At 38.8% G+C, this 22,833-nt stretch overlaps 1 protein-coding gene across 1 annotated transcript; it reads left to right on the top strand.

The window, feature by feature from the left end:
• The first annotated feature begins 5,529 nt into the window (after nucleotides 1-5,529).
• LOC141404751 (lipopolysaccharide-induced tumor necrosis factor-alpha factor) lies at nucleotides 5,530-21,254 on the top strand. The gene is made up of 4 exons (XM_073988457.1): nucleotides 5,530-5,953; nucleotides 6,025-6,576; nucleotides 19,870-20,017; nucleotides 20,199-21,254. The coding sequence occupies exons 2-4, from the start codon at nucleotides 6,231-6,233 to the stop codon at nucleotides 20,317-20,319; spliced, it is 615 nt and encodes a 204-aa protein (XP_073844558.1). The 5' UTR covers nucleotides 5,530-5,953; nucleotides 6,025-6,230; the 3' UTR covers nucleotides 20,320-21,254.
• The last annotated feature ends 1,579 nt before the right edge of the window (nucleotides 21,255-22,833 follow it).

The raw sequence follows: 22,833 nt of genomic DNA, 5'->3' as shown, positions 1-22,833 counted from the left end.
AAAGTGTTCCAACGTTTCGTCGTCTTCTCCGCATGCCCTGCATGATGTGTTATCTGCGCATTTAATTTTATGCAGATGAGCTTGTAGGCCCAAGTGACCAGTAAGGATACCTGCTAGCCTACTAATGTCTGCCTTACCTAATAATAGTAAGTTTTTAGTTTTATCCTCGTTTGGATCCCCCCAGAGGATCTTAGTGGTTTTCCCTAGCTCCTCTCTATTCCATAAGGATGTCTGGGCCTGTTTTGCCAAATTTTTTAACACTAGACGTGACGCTGTCTAAGTTTACTGTTGCTAATTCACTGCCATTTTTGCCAGAAAATTTGCTCTTTCATTGCCGTTAATCCCCGCATGGTCTGGTACCCATACGATACGCACTGTTCCTTGCTGGGAATAATTGTTTATCGTATTTATGCAGTCCAGTACAGTTTTTGATTTTACTGTCTTGGATGTTATTGCATTGATTGCCATTTTACTGTCCGTAAGGACGTTTACGGTAGTTGGTCTCGAGTTAGCATTAAACCAGTTCAGACACTCTGTGATCGCCCTGATCTCCGCTTGAATGACCGTATTGTGATCCGGCAACCTGGTTCTTCAATAAAAAAGTCCCAGTCTATTCCTCTCCCTAACATCGAGCCGTCTGTATAACAGCAGTTTCCAGGAGGCTTTTCAGCTAGAGTCCCGCCGATCCACGAGGCTCTGTCAGGTATTAATGTTTCACAAGGGTCAACTACAATTGTTTCAGGTATACGGTCCGAATTACCGTTATCCATTGACTCCCCCGTTGTTACCTGTAGAATTTTTTGATGGTATGTTACGTGGTCCTTTTTGATCCACTCGTCTGTCGCCTTTAGTCTTATGGCTGCGACGGCAGCTTCATACCTTATCTAAATTTCTATTGGGTGTATGTATAGAATAGTTTCTAGTGCCCTCGTTGGTGTTGCCCTAATAGCACCACTTACGCCTAAGCAGCACTTTCTTTGGACTTTTTGTAAAATTTTTATCTTACATTTTTTATCCATCGCTGTCCACCATACTACTGATACGTATGTTAGGATGGGTCTAACTACGCTTTTGTATAGTCAGTGTGTCATCTTTGGATTGAGACCCCATTTAGAGCCTATGGCCCTTCTACAGGTTGACCAACATCTGATTTAAGTTTGTGCAAAAAAAACTAATGGAACTTTGGACCAAATCGGTTGATCCGTTCGAGAGTTACTCTGCCGAACCAGTCAGCCGGACAGAAAGACGGACGGACATGCCAAAATCGACTGCCAATTTCCTGAAACGAATTTCGTCCAAACATACTTTGAATCTAAAACCATTATTTTGATAAGGCACATTTTCTTCGTTTAACACCCATTAACGGTAGTCAGCTTATATGTACCACCCGTTCACCCATAAGAACGTTAAAAACTTGGGTTGGACGTTGAGCTAGTAACCCATCACTCTAAACAGAAACATATTATAAAAAAACGTTTTAAGAATAATTATCTACGAATTTTCACCTCGAATGTTCGTAACTTACGCCTCAGCGGATGTATGTACTTGAAAAGTACAAGACCAACATTGCTGCCATACCAGAAACACGATGGGTTGAGAAAGGCGTCATAAAAACACCTAATGGTGAGGCACTGTATTATAGCCGCCATGCGGAAAAAGCTAAATTTCTCAACATCATCCACAAGGACGAACTGACCAAAGCTTAGAAGAAACATATGACCGTTGTTCTCTTCATGACATTATAATTATTCTCTGTGATTTTAATGCAAAATTGGAAATGAATATCTCTGGCCCAACAGTCAGCAAATTCCATTTTACCAGATCGGAAAACAAGAAATCAAATTGTTCACATTGTGATTGATGGAAGACATTCACCGAGACTGTTAGATGTACGATCGTTGGGATGAGCAATCATGAACTCGGACACCCACTTTGTTGCAGCAAAAGTACGTTTTCGATTAAACGTAGCGAATAAAGTACGAACAGACACAACACGGACGTTAGACATCGGCAAGCTGCAATTACAACAGATAAGCACAGCATATTCCCCTTTTTATAATGACTTTAGCTGATATCCGGCCCACAGTTAATATAGGAAATAACCTCTGCAAATAGTTCAGTACCAAAAGAGGTTTCAGACAAGGAGACAACCTTTCGTGTGATCTATTCAACATCCAGCTGGAAAAGATTAAACAAATGGTACAATTTACTCGTACACTAATAGCCATATGTTATTTGTTTATGCTGACTATATTAACATCAGTAAAGGACGTAACTGATATCTTTATGAAAGTTGAAGGACAGCCAGTTTGGCAGTAAACGGCGGCAAGGCCAAGTGGATATTACTCGGACCAACAAAACAACAACCAACATCAGTTGTAAAAAAAAGAAGTAAGCAGTTTAAATACAAAGCCACATCTCGCCAAACAAAAATAAAGCTTAGAAATCATTGATACTACCCGCTCTAATGTATGGTTTCGAGTCCCCCACCAGGGATAAAAATCTTGGGCGGAGGCTTAAGGTCATAGTTCCCACATTCAACATTCTGGAAGCGTTGAGTTGGGGAACTGTGCCCGACCAAAGGTTATCCACGTAGCGGTCTACCACGTATTAGAGATCCCCTAACGCCGGGATGTCCGGCGAACTCGTGCCCATCGGTTTAACAATGCTTGCTGTTGGGGTACCAACTGTATTAGAACGGAGCCTCGTTGATACCTGGGCATCTCAACGCAGTACAGACTTAGTTGTCAAGTCCTTGCCATGGTACTGGAGGGCTATGCCGTGGTGGACCTCCTTTCCCCCACTAAATCTATGACGCATGGATAACAACAAAATTAAACACAAAAAAAATACATGAAACCCAAATCCAACATTAAACCCAACAACACAACAACGCCCAAGGTTAATTCTTCTATTTGTACCACGTCAGGGGTAACCCAACCAACGGTTGTCGGGACGGCAGTGTTGGGAGGGGACGGACATAAAGTATCCCATCTATGAGCAGTCACTGGCAGTCTGGCTGAACAAAACCGGGAGTTTTTAGCGATACTGAAGCAGTCGGCCGCTGCCGATGCTACTGGCCTAAAAAGACAGGATGCTGTTGAGGAATGAACTACGACCAAAATCCCGGCTGACAAATTTCCCACCACCTCAGCCAGCTCCGCAAGTCGATCGGCCAAAAAGGAGGGCGTACCACAGAGCAATGCACTTCCCTAAGAAGTACATAGGCAGGAAACCTCATATATCACATTGAGAGAATGCAAGCTGATTAAGATCAATCACAAAGTAGTGAAACAGATCGAAAGATCTCACCCTCACTTACCCAAGAGAAATCCCGAAATCAGCAAGCTTTCTCTCTTAACGGGAACTTAGCCCCCAAAAGGCCAAACCGGGAGCAATATTGACATGACCCAAAAACCAATAAATGATTCGCTCTTTCAACCACAACGCCTTCTTCAAAAGGATGTCCCTCCACTCAGACAGGACAAACCTCAAAGAAGGCAGTCAAGTTGAAAGGGACGAATCATAAGAGATCCAAAAGAGAGATCCAAAACTGGCACAGGCCTACACACCAGGGGTAGCTCCTACCAAAACCAATCTTTCTCCACCAAAAAAATGCGATGAAGAGAGATAGCTCAATGGAGGAGCAGCAACCCAAAGTCTCTACCTCCCCAGGTGGTTGCCCCAAGACCGGGAGCATGAAAGATGCGGCAGCCAGTTCAGCCTCACAAGCTAACTTGAGCCAAAAGGAATCTTCCGGTTCTCATCTTAAGGGCAACAGCCCGGAAAAAAAGCAAGTAGACCGATGGTGCCGTATGAGCTTGAAGCAGCGGTCATCGATAGATCTGACCCTGATTGGATAATCAGAGAGTATCGATGGCTGCTTATCGAGATTCGTCTGCGTGACATAGTGTTCTCAGGCGAAGGGGAACCTCCAAAGTACACTTAATTTTACAGTGCCGCACCATATAGAGGCGTCAGGGTCAGCCGTTGTGAAAATAGGGCATCTCTGGATTTCCTCACTTCTGCGAACTTTTGGAGGGGTGTCAACAGGCAGTCGTTGGTATCAAAGAGATCTCTTTCAGAAGAGTGTTGTCCCTTTCAGAAGAGTGTTGTCAGCAAGTAGACCGATGGTGCCGTATGAGCTTCAAACAGCGGTCATCGATTGATCTGACCCTGATTGGATAATCACAGAGGATCGATGGTTGCTTATCGAGACTCGACTGCGTGACATAGTGTTCTCAGGCGAAGGGGAACCTCCAAAGTACATTTAATTTTACAGTGCCGCTCCATATAGAGGCGTCAGGGTCATCCGTTGGGAAAATAGGGAATCTCTGGATTTTCTCACTTCCACGATAGAGGGTCTTGGCGAACTTTGGGAGGGGTGTCAACTGGCAGTCGTTGGTATCAAAGAGATGCCTTTCAGAAGAGTGTTGTCAGCGTGGGTGCCACCTCCACCTGTGGATCCCGCACGCATACTGACTATACTCAGTAGACAAAACCCCTATCTTCAGACCAGCACATGGAAATTGGTTAGCCACAATCTGGAGAATGGAGGTGTTGCTATCAGGTTGTCAATAGACACTCAGGGGCAAGATTACTTAAGAACTCGTGAGGGAAACTACATTTTGGTCTAGGATGGATCACATTCCCCTAGGACAAAAGTAGTGGAGGAACGGAAGCAGCAGCAGCTTCGCATAATGCAGATTAATCTGCATCACTGCAAAGCGGCTGCTGAAGAACTTCTTCTAGCCCTCAAGAAGTCTGAAATTGATATCGTCTTGATCCAGGAGCCTTATTTATACAAAAATAGGGTTGCTGGATTAAGCGATAGCAACTACACCATAGCGATAGCAACTTCGCCACATCCAACGGGGACAAGGTAAGAACCTGTGTAGTTGCTAAACAGAGTCTTAAACTAATATTCCTCTCTAATTTCAGCGGAGATGATATTACTGCTGTGAGGATGGAATGCAGCTCCCAGAGAGCCACCATATTCTCATCGATATATGTACATGCCATTCGAGAGTCCTGACTAGAGCTGGCAAACTATCGGGCAGGGACGTGGAGAAGCTCGTCAAAGAAATGGATAGCACATGCCTCATCATCCTAGGATGTGATGCCAATGCTCACCATTTCCACTGGGGCAGCAGCGACACAAATGCCAGAGGTGAGTCCGTATTGATATAAGCCTCATCAACAAAGACGAATCCCTTACCAGTGACTGGAGGGTATCGGAAGAATAATCTTTTTCGGATCATCGGAAGATACTCCTTCAAGTCTCCGTTAACGGTATTCGACAACCACTATATAAAAATCCACGAAAAACCAACTGGAACAAATTCAATGAACTAGTATGCTCCATGCTGGGTGTATCCCACTACCTTTTAACAGTTACCGAGGTTGATAGTGCATGTGAAATAGGTGTTATGCAAAAATTAGTAAATCTACTTTACAGTTTCTTAACAGCATTCCTCTTCCAACGTCATTCTCGCAAAGATGATAAGTGATCATCACTTATCTGCGTTTACTGCCGCCACTGTATTGCTCATAACAACAGACTTTTTTAATTTCATTAAAGGAAAAATTCTATTAACTGCTTTGGTCCACAAGCGTAATTGTTTTTCAGTTAATGTTTGTTATTGTGTATTTGTGGCCATAGATAACGAAGAAAAAAAGTACCAGCAATAAACCAACTTTGCAGATAGATACAGATGCCGCTGTGACTAGGTTTAAATACCAGGCACACAGCGTCTTATCAAATCTTCTTTCTGTGTGTTACCGACAACGAAATGAATAGAGCATTTTAGAGATTCTCTATTGCTGCTGAGTTGGCTGGCGGCTGGCTGTTTGGCTTATGACGTCACAACAATCAAAAGCAAAGTAAAAACCTTCCGTGGCAGAGAGTTTAACAAACAAACCAACCAAAAAAAAAACAACAACAAACACAAACGTAAATTAAATCAACAAAAAACAAAAAAAAAACCTGCATTGAAAACTCAAGTTCGAACTTTGCTTCTTTAGTTGTTTTTCAGAGTTTTGGCCGATCGCAACGTAAAACGGCGTGTTGATGTGTATATTTAACACCGAGCTAAAAGTGATTGTGCGAAGCAAAAAATAAAAGAAAAATTAAAAAAAAAATAATTTTGCAATCAAAAAAGATTATTCGAATTCTTGTTTAAAACGTTGCTACCATCTCATTAAAATCAATCCGGTTTGCAAAAACGACCATGGATCAAAAACACGCCATGCTTTATCCCGATCCCAATGCAATGCCAACTGATCAACGTACCTCTGCTGCTGCATCCATTGGTTTGCCCATTGAGGCACCACCATCCTACGATGTGGCAGTGGGGGAACAACCCCAATCATCAAATCAAAAAATTGGCTGGTCATCGCCGGCAACTGTTCCATATGCTAATCCCACAGCTCCTGTTATGCCGCCTCAGCACAGCAGTATGGGAGATCAAGTTGTGTACCCTCCAACCCAAGTAATAACAAATCAACCCACTGTGCCCAGCGTCTCAGCGCCACCTCACCACCACCAATTACCATCGGACAATATTCCAACCACAGGTAAGTGCAACAAACGATTACGACATTAAACTGCCAAACGTAGCAACACCAACAACGACGATGACTACGGCCTAACCTAGACAAAAAACTGTAGGAAAATTTTAAATGTTTTTAATTGCTGGTATTTATACCCTATACCACAATGTGGAAAAGGGTATAATAAGTTTGTTTTCCCAAAAATTCATGTAACGCCGCGAAATATTCGTCGTAGACCCCTCATGTGGTATACCAAACTTCATATCTCGACGAGATAAAGCGATTTAGCGATGTGTGTCCGTCCGTCCGTCCGTCCGTCTGTCCGTCCATTAAAAATTGTAATCAAGCTAGAGGCCGCAATTATGGACCGATTGTCACGAAATTTAGTATGGAGGTCGGGTTTGGACCAGAATAGAACTGATTAGTTTTTGGCGATGATCGTGAAATGTTAAAGGGATGAAATGGACCAAAAACAAAATTTTTGCTCGATTTTGTAGCCGCTCTGTAGGTCGCAATAATAGTCCGATCGGCGCGAAATTTTAAACGTAGTTTTGGTTTGAGATGAAGGAGTAGCGTGCAAGTCAACGGTATGATCGGATAATATTTAGCGGGTTAAATTGATCAAAACTTTTGTGTGAAAATTGGTAAAATTTCTAATGCACATCTTATAACAGCTAGCCCGGAAAGCTAGTGCACAGGGATAGTGGTATAGGGTATCACATGGTCGGCCCCGTCCGACTATAGTCTGTTCTTACTTGTTTTTATTTCGTTTTCTTTTTTTAATTTGGCTCAAAGCTTGAATTATGCAATACAGCAGGTTGTAGATTATGGCCAATTTTTTGGAAAGCTAAAAAAACGATAATGTTTACAAAATTTTTTTGGCTCCTATAAAAAGGATCTACAGAGCTGAGGCCTCTATAAAAACCAGTGGCACGCATCTCTATAAAACCACTGAGGTTCTCACTAAGATCTAAGTTTTCTGCAAATACCTACGGCCTCTACATAGACCTAAAAAACCCCTGGTATCTATAAAGACCTAGGTGTCTGTTAGAGGTCTCTAAAAAGTACTCAGGTTATAGAGAAATCAGGTCTTTATAGATATCTCAGATCTTTATAGATACCTAAGGCCTTTGTAGCGACCTCAGGCATTCACCATGCTATGTCTTTGTAGAGGTCACAGTCTTTGTAGACACGTCAGGTGTTTATAGTGACCTCAGGTCTTTATAGAGAACACAGCTCTTTGTAGAGACCTCAGGTCTTTATTGAGACCTCATGTCTTAATAAAGACCTCAGGTCTTTACACAGACCACATGTCTTTATAGAGACCTCAGGTCTTTGTATAGACCTCAGGTTTTTATATAGACCTTAGGTCAGAGACCTCAGGTCTTTATACAGACCACATGATTTTAAAGAGACCTCAGGTCTTTATAGAGAACACAACTCTTTGTAGAGACCTCAGGTCTTTATTGAGACCGCAGGTCTTTATAGAGACCTCAGGGCTTTATAGAGATCTCAGGGCTTTATAGAGACCTCAGGTCTTTGTTGAGACCTCAGGGCTTTATAGAGACCTCAGGACTTTGTAGAGACCTCAGGTTTTTGTAGAGTCCTCAGGTCTTTATAGAGACTTTAGGTCTTTGTAGAGACCTCAGGTCTTTGTAGGGACCTCAGGTCTTTATAGAGACCTCAAGTCTTTACAGAGACCCCAGGGCTTTATAGAGACCCTTAAATCTTTATAGTGACCTCAGGTCTTTGTAGAAACTTTAGGTCTATGTAGAGACCTCAGGTCTTCCTCAGACCTCAGGTCTTTGTAGAGACAGCAGGTTTTTATAGAGGCCTCAGATTTTAATAAAGACCTCATGTCTTTAAACAGACCTCAGGACTTTACAGAGACCACATTTCTTTAAAGAGACTTCAGGTCTTTGTAGAGACTTTAGGTTTCTATAGACACCTCAGGTCTTAATAAAGGCCTCGGGTCTTTATAGAAATCTCAGGTCTTTATAGGGACCATATGTTTTTATAGAGACCTCATGTCTTAATAAAGACCTCAGGTCTTTATAGAGACCACATGTCCTTATAGAGACCTCAGGTCTCTGTGGAGACCCTCAGGTCTTTATAGAGACCGCAGGTCTTTATAGAGGCTTCAGATCTTAATAAATACCTTATTTCTTTATACAGGTCTCAGGTCTTTATAGAGACCTCTGGTCTTTGTAGAGGCCTCAGCTCTTTGTAGGAACCTCAGGTCTTTATAGAGACCTCAGCTCTTTGTAGGTACCTCAGGTTTTTATACAGACATCTGGTCTTTATAGAGACTTCATTTCTTTATAGATACCTCAGGTCTTTATAGAGACCTCAGGTCTTTATAGCGACCTCATGTCTTTATAGAGAGACCTCAGGTCTTTATAGAGACCGCAGTTCTTTATTGAGACCTCAAGTCTTGATAGCGCCCGCAGGTCTTTATAGAGACCCCAGGTCTTTATTGAGACCTCAAGTCTTTATAGCGACCGCAGGTCTTTATAGAGACCTCAGGTCTTTATAGAGACCTCAGGATTTAATAAAGGCCTCAGGTATTTATAGCGACCTCATGTCTTAATAAAGACCTCAGGTCTATATAGAGACCTCAGGTCTTTATAGGAACCTCAGGTCTTTATAGAGAGACCTCTGGTCTTTATAGGGAGACCTCAGGTCTTTATAGAGACCGCAGGTCTTTATACAAACCGCAGGTCTTTATTGAGACCTCAGCTCTTTGTAGAGACCTCAGGACTTTATAGAGACCTGCGGTTTCTGTGGAGACCTCAGGTCTTTATAGAGGCTTCAGATCTTATTAATACCTTATATCTTTATAGAGGTCTCAGGTCTTTAAAGAGACCATATGTTTTTTATAGAGACCTCAGGCCTTTATAGGAACCTCAGGTCTTTATAGAGAGACCTCAGGTCTTTATAGAGACCGCAGGTCTTAATAGAGACCGCAGGTCTTAATAGAGACCGCAGTTCTTTATAGAAACCGCAGGTCTTCATTGAGACCTCAGGTTTTTATAGAAACCTCAGGTCTTTATAGAGACATCAGGTCTTCATAGAGACCTCAGGTTTTTATAGAGACCTCAGGTCTTTATAGAGAGACCTCAGGTCTTTATAGAGACCGCAGGTCTTTATAGAGACCTCAAGTCTTTATAGCGACCGCAGGTCTTTATAGAGACCTCAAGTCTTTATAGTGACCGCAGGTCTTTATAAAGACCTCAGGTCTTTATAGCGACCTCATGTATTAATAAAGACCTCAGGTCTTTATAGGAACCTCAAGTCCTTATAGAGAGACCTCAGGTCTTTATAGAGAGACCTCAGGTCTTTATAGAGACCTCAGGTCTTTATAGCGACCTCATGTATTAATAGAGACCTCAGGTCTCTATAGAGACCTCAGGTATTTATAGGAACCTCAGGTCCTTATAGAGAGACCTCAGGTTTTTATAGAGAGACCTCAGGTCTTTATAGAGACCGCAGGTCTTTATAGAGACCGCAGGTCTTTATAGAGACCGCAGGTCTTTATAGAGACCGCAGGTCTTTATTGAGACCTCAGCTCTTTGTAGAGACCTCAGGACTTTATAGAGACCTCAGGTCTTTATAGATAACTTATGTCTTAATAAAGACCTCAGGTCTTTATAGAGACCTCAGGTCTTTGTAGAGACCTCAGGACTTTGTAGAGACCTCAGGTCTTTATAGAGACTTCAGGTCTTTGTAGAGACCTCAGGTTTTGGAGAGACCTTAGGTCTCTATAGACACCTCAGGTCTTAATAAAAGCCTCGGGACTTTATAGTAACTTCAGGTCTTTATAGAGACCATATGTTTTCTATAGAGACCTCAGGTCTTAATAAAGACCTCAGCTGTTTATAGAGACCACATGTCCTTATAGAGACCTCAGCTCTTTGTAGAGACCTCAGGTTTTTATAGAGACCTCAGGTCTTTATAGAGACCTCAGTTCTTTATAGAGACCTCTGGTCTTTATAGAGACCTCAGGTCTTTATAGAGACCTAAGATCTTTATAGAGACCTCAGGTCTTTATAGAGACCTCAGGTCTTTATAGAGACCTCAGGTCTTTGTAGGGACCTCAGATTCTTATAGAGACCACAGCTGTTTATATAGACCGGGGGTCTTAATAAAAACCTGAGGTCTTTATAGAAACCACATATCTTTATAAAGACCTCAAGTCCTCAGACCTAGAAATCTCAAGTCTTTATAGGGACCTCAGGTCTTTATAGAGACCTCAGATCTTTAAAGAGACCTCAGGTCTTTGTGGAGACCTCAGGGCTTTATACATACCTCAGGTCCTTATACAGACCTCAGGTCTTTATACAGTCCTCCGCTTTTTATAGAGACCTCAGATCTTCATAGAGCAATGATGAAAGCGAAGAGAGCATTTATATGGGGAATCGTGCGAAAAAGTAAAGGGAGTGCTCATCTTGTTCATCTATATCATAGAGACTTCAAAATTTTATATAGGCGAGAGACCTCAGGTCTTTATAGAGACATCATGTCTTCATAGAGATCTAGAATGTTTAAAGAGACCTCAGGATATTAAAGAGACGACAGGATTTTTTAGACGCCTCAGGTTGTTATACAAACCTCGGGTCTATGTAGGAACCAAAAGTCTTTGTTAATAACACATGTCTTAATGGAGACCTCAGTAGTGGGATTCTGTAACTCATTTTTGTTGTTACCGACAAAAATCGGTAAAATTAAATCGCAAAATTATGACTAAAAACATAAAGAAAAGTTGGCATCACTGTTTGTGTCGGTAGAGGCTAGCGACTACTTTTTATTCATCGTTATCTTACCGAAAATTTTCGCTAATTATCGAAATTATAAGCATTTTAATTTTACCGACAATTATCGATAACAGCAAAAATGAGTTACAGAATCCCACTACAGGTCGTTAGGAATAGATAACTCAGCTCTTTATAAATATATCAGGTCATTATAAAAAACTCATATTTTTACGGAGACCTCAGATGTTTATGAAGACCACAGATCTGTAAAGAGGCATCTGGTTATTGTAGAGACCTTTGGCCCCCATAAAGATTTTTTCATATAAAGACCTCTGTTCGCTATAAATACCTTTGGGCTTTATAAAGACTTCAGGTATTTATTGAGACCTCAGTTTTTTTATAGAGATCCCAGGTTTCAATAGAGACCGGAGGTCTTTATATAAACCAGAATCTCTTAGAGGGGCCTCTGTAGAGGTTCTAGAGACATGTTATAACTATGATGGACCTATTATCAGAGTTAAACCTCATTGTCTATGCACCTGATGTCTCTATGATACCTCTGGTCTCTATAAAGATCTCTAATCTCTATAAATATCTCTGTAGTGGAATTCTGTAACTCAATTTTTGTGTTAAAGACAAAAATCGGTAAATTTTAATTGTATAACTTCGATAATCAACGATATATTTCGGTAAGTTTACGTCCTATGAAAAGTAGTCGTAAAGTTCTACCGATAGCAGCAGTGTTGTCAACTTTTATTTGAACTTTTCATTCATAATTTTGCATTTTTATGTTACCGATATTTGTCGTTAACTCAAAAAATGAGTTAGAGAATCGCACTACTGGTCTCTTTAAGGTCTGATCTCAGTGAACATCTTTTGTCACAAAAATACCTGTAGTCTCTATAAATACCTGTGGTCTCTTTCTATCATTAAATGGAGCAGGTCCTCACTCGATAGGGTTATGTGTTAAATTTTTCTTTAATATTTCGCATATTTCTATGAGTTGCATTTTCTACACAAAGGCTAAAGCCCCACTAAACCACCACTGCTGCTGATACGCCATTGCAAATTGTTAACTTATTTCAACAGTATATCGGCGTTTCACTTAACATGGGTATGGGTAGTTGGTTGTTTCTTTTTTGCGGTTGCTTTGCTTAGTTACTTCGCCTCATTTATTACACAGCGAAAAAGTTCATTGAAGCGTAACTTTTGACCGCAATTGCAATGAAAATACAATACATATTTTTTGTAATTTTTATTAATTACTATATTCTGTGGCTTTTACATTGTCTGGGTCTGACTATGCGGAAACTCATCACCTTTGTAATGTGGAATCAGCCTTTAAGTTTCTCACTTTCTTGAAGACATTCAAAAAATTTAATAAAATTTAATGGAAAGTAAAAGTGCAAACGCAATGGCTATGGATAGATGTGAATATGTAATAAGAATTTCAAGTGGAACCTGAGGAAATGTTATGAATTAATAAGTAAATAATGTTTGTAATTGGACTTTCAACTTATTTTTTTTACATTACTAACAAATCTTAATGACTCATTTATGGGGTGGTATAACATCGTTAGAAGTACATTCAAAATTTAAATTTTAAATTATTTAATTGCTAATTTTTATTTACGTCACAAGATGTTGTTATTCTGTTATCAGCTGCAAATATTACGCAGATACAGATCATGTTCAGGTTTTTAATTAAGTTATGAATCCTCCTAACACACTTTACAAATAGAAATTTATCTAGCTGTCAAAATAGCTGTTGTTGGGAATAATCTTAGAACTTTGTCCAAATAATTGGTAGGGCTCAAAATTCGTAATTTTCTGGAACACACAAAAATCTTTAAGAAAAAAATCCATTAATTTGTTCGATGTACTTAATGCCACACTTTATGGCATCTATACTACTGTGCACTTTGAAACGATTAAAAATGTGCGGCATAGAAATAAGGAATTTGACGCCCACCGAAGAATAACTGATGTATCAATAAGCAATTTTGTCCAAACTTTGCGCTGCGTAATATTTCTACCACACTTAGATAAAGTTTGAAGATGGTTCTGTTCACATTTTTATATATCTCTAACATAGTGGTAACTTGTGGCCACATATTTTGAAGGTTTTGCGTTCTCTGTGAATCTATGCACCAAAATTTGTTGACACTGGTTACGTGCCCTCAATAACTTTCGAACGAAGTCCCAAAAGTTTTAAAAGGCATATATTTTTGGCAAGTAAATACTTCCCAATAGAAGACAACAGAATTCTGAGACCTCCCAAAATTATTTTTGAGAAATAATAAGAGGAGTTGTGGACCAAAAAGGAGCTTCGAACAGATCATAAACTTCACTTAAACAAAGATGTTGAATTTTTGTGGTGGAGGTACCCTAAGGAGAAGACCAATATTGACCATCTTCTAACATAAACTACATAAGTTTGGACAAACATTACGAGGGCAAAATTTGAGACCGACTCGGTTGATGTCACTACACAAGGTTCAATAGGGGATTTTTACAGCATTCGTGTAATTTTCTCTGAAAGTATGGTCTTGCCTCTAAAAAGGCTTTACCTACATAATGGGGGCAGCGAATACACATTGTTGCAACTTTCAGGTTGCACTTCTCCGAAATTTTGTGTGGGTCAGGTAGAAATATTACAAAATATGGAGCAAATCGCTTACTGTCTTTTACAGTTAGTGACATTTTTTAACTTTTGTGGGAGGTGCCCGAAGGCGTGGAACGATATGACCCATCTTCGAACTTAAACTATGTTTAGACTAAATATTACGATGGCCAAATTTGGGTGGTTCCGTGGTGCGTAGTGCCATAGGTTTTTTTATAGCTTTCAGAATATTTTCTCAGGAAATATGGACTTGCCCCTGAAACTTGTACCGACGTAATGGGAACATCGAATAAAAGTTGTTGCAAAAAATCAAAGCGATCAGCTGTTAAACTTCGATTTTGTGAAATTTTGAGTAGGAGGTACGTATCCAAGGAGAAGACCTATACAATTCATATTCGAACTTGATGTATGTCTGAAATTTTACGATGGGCCAAATCTCTTACTGCCTTCGAGAGTTTTCGTACGGGCCATTTTAGGGGAAAATGTGGAACTTTTGTGGGGGAAGTACCTGAAGGAGTGGACCAATATGGCTCATGTTCGAACTTAAACTAATTTTGGACAAATCGAGTGATCCGTTCGAGAGTTATCATGCGCTCCAACCAGGCAGGCAGCCTCCAAATTGTCTGAAACGGATTTCGTACAAACATACTTGGGGTCTAAAACCATTATGTGCATACGTTAGCATCGAAGAGGTTCTGAAGACCGGGTATCAGTAAATTGCATTTTACAAAGCCGAATGAACTCTGCGTGGATACCAAATTCAGGTATGGCTTGGAATACCTTCGAACGTATAGGGCTGTCGAAGACTGCATTATAATAAACATCTCTTGGGTTTTTTCCTGGATTTGCCGCACGGTAAATTCATGGTCAATGGTAGATTTTCCAGGTCTAGAGCCTCATTGATATGACCCAATTATTTCGTTAACCACAGGCTTTAGTCGCAATGTGGAGCAGACTTATGTCCCTATAGTTTGAGCTGATAGTCTTACATTCTTTTTTAGAGGACGGAAAAAAGCATGCTCAGGTTCCGGTCATCCGGTACGCGTTCTTCCTGCCGGATGGTGCTAACTAACTGATGCATACAGATGTAGACCTATTCTGTACCTTTAACAAATATCGACATTGTTTAAATTTCTATTGTTATTGTAACAAAAACAAAACAAACAAATAAAATTATTGTAAAATAACACTGTGTGTAATTTTTTGAGTCATTTTTTATTAACCATATTCTGACACCGCTGTGTGATAGAACACCAAAAATGAGAAGACACGTGTCTCGCCGTTTTTCCCTATCTCATCAACTTTCGCGGTTATAGGCCTCCAAAGGTTTGAGGCTTTGATGTAAAAAGGGTCATTAAGTCAGGACTATATCTTCCAAACCGTTAGGAAATTTGAATTTATCTCAGAGGCAAAGTTGTAGCTCTTGTCTTAAAGAACAAAAATTGTGAACACATATAACCCGTCAAGCTTCATCTGCAAAGTCAAAATCGCCCTGGTCAAATTTCTTTTAAAACTTTTCTCATGTTTTGTTATACAGCTTTCAAACCGATCAAATTTGAAGCAAACAACCAACTACAAAAATGTACCTTAGATCTCAATAAACATCTTTCTAGAATATACGAACTCTGTATAAACGGATCTTAATGGTCAAAATAGCAAAACAATTGGGATTTTTATCCTCTTTTCTAGGATTCTGCTCCAAAGATATTAAACCGTTCAAAATTCAAGAAAACAATCAACCACAATAGTTTAGCGAAGGCTTCAATAAACAACTTTCTGGAATATGCGAAATGTCTATGAACGGTTCTTAATGGTAATAATAGCAAAAATCTTTTGAAAATATCCAATTTTTATACTTTTTTCTCAGACTCTGGTCCAAAGATACGCAACCGCCTAAAAATTAAGGATACAGTCAACTACAAAAATGTACCTTAGATTTCAACAAACAAGTTTCTAGAACAATTAAAGATTCTAGGAACGATTCTTCAAGCTCAAAATTCGATTATTTTAGGTCATTCTTTCCTGTTCGGTTCCGTAAATAACAAACCTTTCAAATTTCTTTGAGTTTTTAACAGTTTGTTATTTCCAAACATGAGCAGGGGGAATGTTAAAAAAGTTAATTGTTCGTGAATTTCAGCCCTTAGAATCATTCCTAGAATGTTCATATGTTCTAAAAAGTTGTTTATTGAAATCTTAGGTACATTTTTGTGGTTAACGGTATCCTTAATTTTTGGGCGGTTGCGTATCTTTCGACCAGAGTCTGAGAAAAAAGTATAAAAATTGTATATTTTCAAAAGATTTTTGCTATTTTTGCCATTAAGAACCGTTCATAGACATTTCGCATCTTCCAGAAAGTTGTTTATTGAAGCCTTTGCTATACTATTGTGGTTGATTGTTTTCTTGAATTTTGAACGGTTTAATATCTATGGAGCAGAATCCTAGAAAATAGGATAAAAATCCCAATTGTTTTGCTATTTTGACCATTAAGATCCGTTTCTACAGAGTTCGTATATTCTAGAAAGATGTTTATTGAGATCTGAGGTACATTTTTGAAGTTGGTTGTTTGCTTCAAATTTGATCGGTTTGAAAGCTGTATAACAAAACTTGAGGAAAGTTTTAAAAGAAATTTGACCAGGGCGATTTTGACCTTGCAGATGAAGCTTGACGGGTTATATGTGTTCACAATTTTTGTTCTTTAAGACAAGAGCTACAACTTTGCCTCTGAGATAAATTCAAATTTCCTAACGGTTTGGAAGATATAGTCCTGACTTAATGACCCTTTTTACATCAAAGCCTCAAACCTTTGGAGGCCTATAACCGCGAAAGTTGATGAGATAGGGAAAAACGGCGAGACACGTGTCTTCTCATTTTTGGTGTTCTATTACACTGCGGTGTCAGAATATGGTTAATAATTTTCGTGTTGCACAGTGTAAGCTACGAGAAAACTTGTTAAAAATTCACAGAATAGGCCCCCTGGGCTAGTAAGCCATATGCTCCCTTATTATTCCTACACCGGTTAAATGCTGTATTTACCTCATCTTGGTCGGGCGGTATACACTCAATACCATCTTCTGGGATTGGATCTGTGGTATCTTCGGCGACTTCGCTAGTATTGAATACCAACAGATTGGAAAAATGCTCTTTCCATATCCTTAGCACTCTATCGGTATCAGTTACCAAATTACCTTGATCGATTCTGCAGTAAGATGTGCTTGTACCAAAGTCATCAATTTGATGGTTCACACTTGGGTAGAACTTTCGGGCTTCCTTCTCCTGTTCATCTTGATTTTTTTACACACCCGCTTTTCCACTTCTCTTTTTTTCCAGTGGAAAAGACTTTTCATCTCTCTCCTTTTCTCCAGATAACTCTCTCGCGCGCTACGCGTTGCCTGCTTCGCAATTTTTTTGTATAAATAATTCACATTTGCATTTTCTTAATAACTTGCATATAAATGCAGTAGATTCTGTTAGGAATCTAGTGCTGATGGACTGAACATATGTACGTGTTATTCACATTGTTCTGGTATAAAAAGGGAATACGAAGGAAATATACAATTTGCCATCTTCTTCTCTCTACCCGCTACCAATGAAAATTCCAATTGTCACAATTAGTCCAGACATAATTCTAGGCCGAACTAGTACCAAATTGTCACAAAGTAATGCAAAGGGAACCAATTGTCACCTTTTTATCCCCAAGTAAACGACGAGGCGTCAGTTGCGACTATTTACTCTTATATTAACCCGCTTGGGCGATGGGCTAGTTCGGCATCGGAAACTCGTCGATTCTCAGCGTTACAGTAACTAGTTCCACTTCTGACCCCTCACAGTGCAATCAACTGTAAACTTTAACATGGGGATGTCATAGGAGGTAACCAATTGACACTCTATGCATTACCTGTAGGTGGTATTGTACTAGTTCCAGGTTTACAGTCATATACCAGTTTATTTATAAAAAAAGTGGTGGGAAATAGTCACAACTGACGCTTCGTCGTTTACTTGGGGATATATAGGTGTCAATTGGTTCCCTTCGCATTACTTAGGGGCCAATATTTGTACTAGTACTGATTAGAACTAGTTCTGGACTACTTAAATTGCGACAATTGGAATTTTCGTCCCCACAGGGTAGTACAATATAATCTACAGCTAATGCATAAAAAGTCAATTGTTTACCTTCTATGACATCCCCATGTTAAAGTTTACAGTTGATTGCACTGTGAGGGGTCTAAAGTGGAACTAGTTACTGTAACCCTAAGAATCGACGAATTACTGATGCCGAACTAGTTCATCTTGCAAGCGGGTGCTAATTGATTGTAGAGTAACCTTATATGTCGCATACATCTCTTTGGTAGCAGCACGACACTGAGCGTACCATGGGTACCTTGGTGAAGGTGGTATCCAAGTATGGATTCTGTGGCGTTTGCATAGAGTGGGCAATGCCTTGCCATGTGCTGATATGCTATCGGAACGAGAAGAGCTTTAATTAAGCAATTGGACCAATGAGTGAGATATACTGTAATTATCTGTTGCGATTGCATTTTACCGATGTCCAACGTTCGTGTTGTGGCTGTTCGTACTTTATTTGCTACGTTTAATCGTGTACGTACCTTTGCTGCAAAAAGGTGGTGATCGGAGTTGGTGTTTGCTCCTCAGAACGATCACAACGTAATCAATTTAAATTAATTTTTTAATCGAGCTTTATGATCTATTATGCAAGTGAAAAAGGAAAGCCGACGATTCAAACCCACACACCCACCACTATGTGACATGCATGTTTCGTCTTCGGTAAAGACTCTTCAGACATATCGGATGTGGAGCGGCTTCGATGTCCTCGAACTTTTCTTCTTTCAATATGTCGATATGTCTGAAGAGTCTTTACCGAAGACGAAACACGCATGTCACATAGTGGTGGGTGTGTGGGTTCGAATCGTAGGCTTTCCTTTTTCACTTGCATAATAGATCATAAAGCTCGATTAAAAAATTAATCTTAAAAAAATGATCTTCGCCTAAAAAGGCAAAACATGTTCACAGTAATCAATTTGATTTATTGTTCTTTTATCTGTAGACAGCTAGGTGCCCTTATGAATATCGAGATGCTAAAATCTGGTACTGCTAACTACCATGTGGACCGATATGGCTTATGATGGAACTTAAAATATGTTTGTACAAAATATTACGAAGGCCAAATTGTGGACCAAGTCGGTTGACCCGTTCGAGAGTTGTCTTGCGCTCCATAGGGGTTTTTGCATCTTTCAGGCTATTTTCTCAGGAAGTATGGACTTGCCCTTAATGATACATGTACCGTCTTAAGCGGGACAGTGAATTCACGTTGCTACAAGAAAAATCAAAGAAATTCGAGAACTGGACCTAAACTGAACTTTTCCGAAATTTTGTGTGGGAGGTAACCGAAGGAGTGTACCGATTGAGTCCATATTGGAACCTCGTCTAAGGCTGGTAGAAATTTCACGATGTGCAAAGTATGGACCAAATCGGTTGCTTTCTTCACGAATTGTCGTATGCGCAAACTTTCCGAACATTTTCGAACTTTTGTGGGTGCGACCCGGAAAGAGTGGACCGATATAACCCATATTCGAACTTAAACTAAGTTTTGACAAAATATTACGGAAGCCAAATTTTGACCGAATTGGTTAATCCGTTCGAGAGTTATCGTGCGCTCCATCCTGTCAGACAGACGGACGGACATGGCTAAATCAACTCCAAATTGCCTGAAACACATTTCGTCGAAACATACTTGGAGTCTAAAACCATTATTTCGATGAGGCACATTTTGCCCGTATGAAAGTGTATATACCTCGTTAGTATAAATGCTGAGGGTATAAAAAATTGTTTTTGTTTTGGATTTTATTTTTAATTCGTATAAACGTATATTTCTTCTTTTGGATAAAAACAAGCAATAACATTTTCTTTATTTATTTTTTCTAGTTCAACCAATGCCACCATTATCTGCACAACTCGGCCCTAATCCATCTAAAGTGACTTGTCCCTCTTGTGGTGCCTCCAAAGTTTCGCGCATGGCCTATACACCAAATTCTAAGACACATTTGTGTGCATTCATTTTATGTCTAGTGGGGTAAGTAAAATTGAATGCGGCTATAAGGACATTTATCTTTATACCACACAAACTAGATAAGAAGAACTTCCAAAGATAGCAACTGTATTTGACAAATACATTCTTATAACCAGCATCCCTTCGTAAAGTTGTTTAATATTTCATTTGTATTAATATTTCTCCTTCATTTATAACTATACAGATGGTGCTGTTGTGCTTGTGTGGTGCCGTATTGTATGAATAGCTGTCGTACCGGTAATCATTATTGTCCCAAATGTAATACCTTCCTGGGTGCCTATAATTCACGCAACAATCTACTCTAAATCAAAGATTGTGTGTCTAAAGTCGTTTAGTCTTAAGTTTAAGTTAAGAAATGTCAAATTGAATATTATTCCGATGTCATACTAATATGACAAATTTATTTGTTGTCTACTGTTTAGTTTGGCCTCTATTTATCTGCTTTTATGTTTGTTTTAGATAAATATGTTTAGCTTTTTTCCTCTGCTTTTATTTTTATATTGTTATGATATGTTTTGTTTTTAAACTGTGATTCAACGAATCTGTTTTTATGACTTATTTTTTATATATAAATTGTATGTAGGTGATAGAATAGATGATATCCGTAGGTAGCTGCCCCTCTGGCAATAATTAAACCCCCCTTAAAGTGTTAATACCCTTAGCAATCTGCAAATGTATAATTGATTTTTTTGCATAATATTTGTCTACGACAAAAAACTAAGATAGATAGCAATCTCTGTTTGCCAAAAACGGCCTACCCGTGTGATTACCTATTTTAAAAGCTATAAAAATGTACGTCTTTTACTTTTGGTATGTAAGATTATTATCATTGTTTATTATTTAGTTTCATAAGATAAAAAACATTTAAACATTTGTTTTAGCTTTCTTTAATAAATTATTATAAAAGTAAATAATATAAAGGTAAGAAGGGGAGCTTTCGCCACAGGGACACGCACCTACGCTAACAAGCAATTGTCTTATGGATGAAAATTATTTTTCGCCGGTCACAATTTGCCACGTGAAATATTATCGTTAAATCCACAATTTATTTATTAACAATGTTAAAAAAAGTTATAGTTTTCAGGAAAATATTCTATTGTCGTGCCTCAGTGGTGAAACCCACCCTTCTACCCTACTTATATTTTAAAAATATTGAATCACTATTTGTAAAATATAAAGATATGAAACTCAAGCAAATTTTAAATATTAAAATTTAATATACTTATTTAGACAACACCAACAATAATTCATTTACTTTAATGATTTGTCTATGCCTCCGTTTAATGTGGCCTTAATTATTGGCTGGCTGGCTGACTGCTTTATTGATGGCGCTCTTGTCACTGCGTGGGTTCTTTCATCTCGTATTCAATATTTAATGAAGAGTTTATAGTTTTAGTTTCCAGTTTTTATTTTTATTTTGTCACTTGTCCCAAATATGGTAACCTGACATGTCCATAAAAGAAATTGATTACATATAAATGATTATATTTTTATTGTGATATTTTTAACTAACAGATAGTTTACAAAGTGCGAGGAATAGCAGCACGTTTTTAAAGTGCTATATATAACAGCTTATATAAACATTAGAATGATGCTGAATAGAGTGACGTAAATCCAGAAATGTTGTAAAAATTTAAATAATTTTTACCTTGATTGTGTATTTATGTATTTTTACGTTCTTATTCGCCATAACTTGTAATTTATTGGATACGAGTATATATTCTTGAAACTTCGTGACCTTTATTTTATTAACCCATATTTAATATACCTTTTAGTTTGATTGATTTTCAAGTAGGTGGACAGATAAAGAACGTATCTTACATAAGTAAACATGAGAATAGATTTACAACAGCTTCGATCTTTCACTTGAATCCACATTTTTTATTATCACATTTTATTTTCTTTGTAACTCACACTAAGACATATTCTAATAACTATGAGAGAAGTAATAATTGTTACACAAACATCCAAGAAGGCCCAAGTGAGACTTCTCTCAAATGAACGAGTGCACTCCGATTCAAATTAGCTTAATGATATGGGACCTACTGTTTATCGACGAGGCCGAACGGCGTATCTTAACGGGTGACCCCCACTTGTAAAGCCCAAAAAAGTAATTTACATGAATTTTTCCAAGAAAACTACCAACAATTTTTTGGTATATTTTTTATACCCTACACCACACAGTGGTAAGGTGTATTATGTCTTTGTGCATTTGTAATAGACCCATAGTTCCTTTTGGGGATATACATATAATCACTTTCTGAGTCGATTTATGCATGTCCATCCGTCTGTCCATGTATTTTTGTTCGCAACGTACAGGTCGCATTTTTTGTCCGATTCAGCTGAAAATTGGGGACTACAACTTTTTTAGCCGTAGGAAGAACGCTATTGCTTTTGGTGAAAATCGGTTCAGATTTGGATATAGCTCCCATATATATTTTTGCCCGAATTCACGTATTTGCTGCACCAAACACACTATATACGTCCAATTTTGATGAAATTTGGAATGTGTGACTGAATTCAGTCCAGAAATAAATGTGCCAAATTATATCGAAATCGGTTCAGATTTGGATATAGCTCCCATATATATGTTCGCCCGATTTCACGTATGTGCTGCACCAATCACGCTATATACGTCCGATTTTAATGAAATTTGAAATGTTTGACTGAATTTGGTCCAGAAATAAGTGTGCCAAATTATATAGAAATCGGTTCAGATTTGGATATAGCTCCCATATATATTTTCGGCCGATTTCACGTATTTTCTGTACCAAACACGCTATATATTTCCGATTTCGATGAAATTTGGAATGTGTGAC

Source organism: Musca autumnalis, unplaced genomic scaffold (genome assembly GCF_047663935.1).
Source record: "Musca autumnalis isolate F117 unplaced genomic scaffold, ASM4766393v1 scaffold_5, whole genome shotgun sequence".
NCBI lineage: Eukaryota > Metazoa > Arthropoda > Insecta > Diptera > Muscidae > Musca > Musca autumnalis.
This window is presented reverse-complemented; position numbering and strand designations above follow the sequence as displayed.

Excerpts from the sequence above, each read along its gene's own strand:
- LOC141404751 (XM_073988457.1), top strand. The coding sequence starts at position 6,231 with ATGGATCAAAAACACGCCATGCTTTATCCCGATCCCAATGCAATGCCA. Across the intron at positions 6,577-19,869 it reads GGACAATATTCCAACCACAG|TTCAACCAATGCCACCATTA; the intron begins GTAAGTGCAACA and ends TATTTTTTCTAG. Across the intron at positions 20,018-20,198 it reads TTCATTTTATGTCTAGTGGG|ATGGTGCTGTTGTGCTTGTG; the intron begins GTAAGTAAAATT and ends ATAACTATACAG.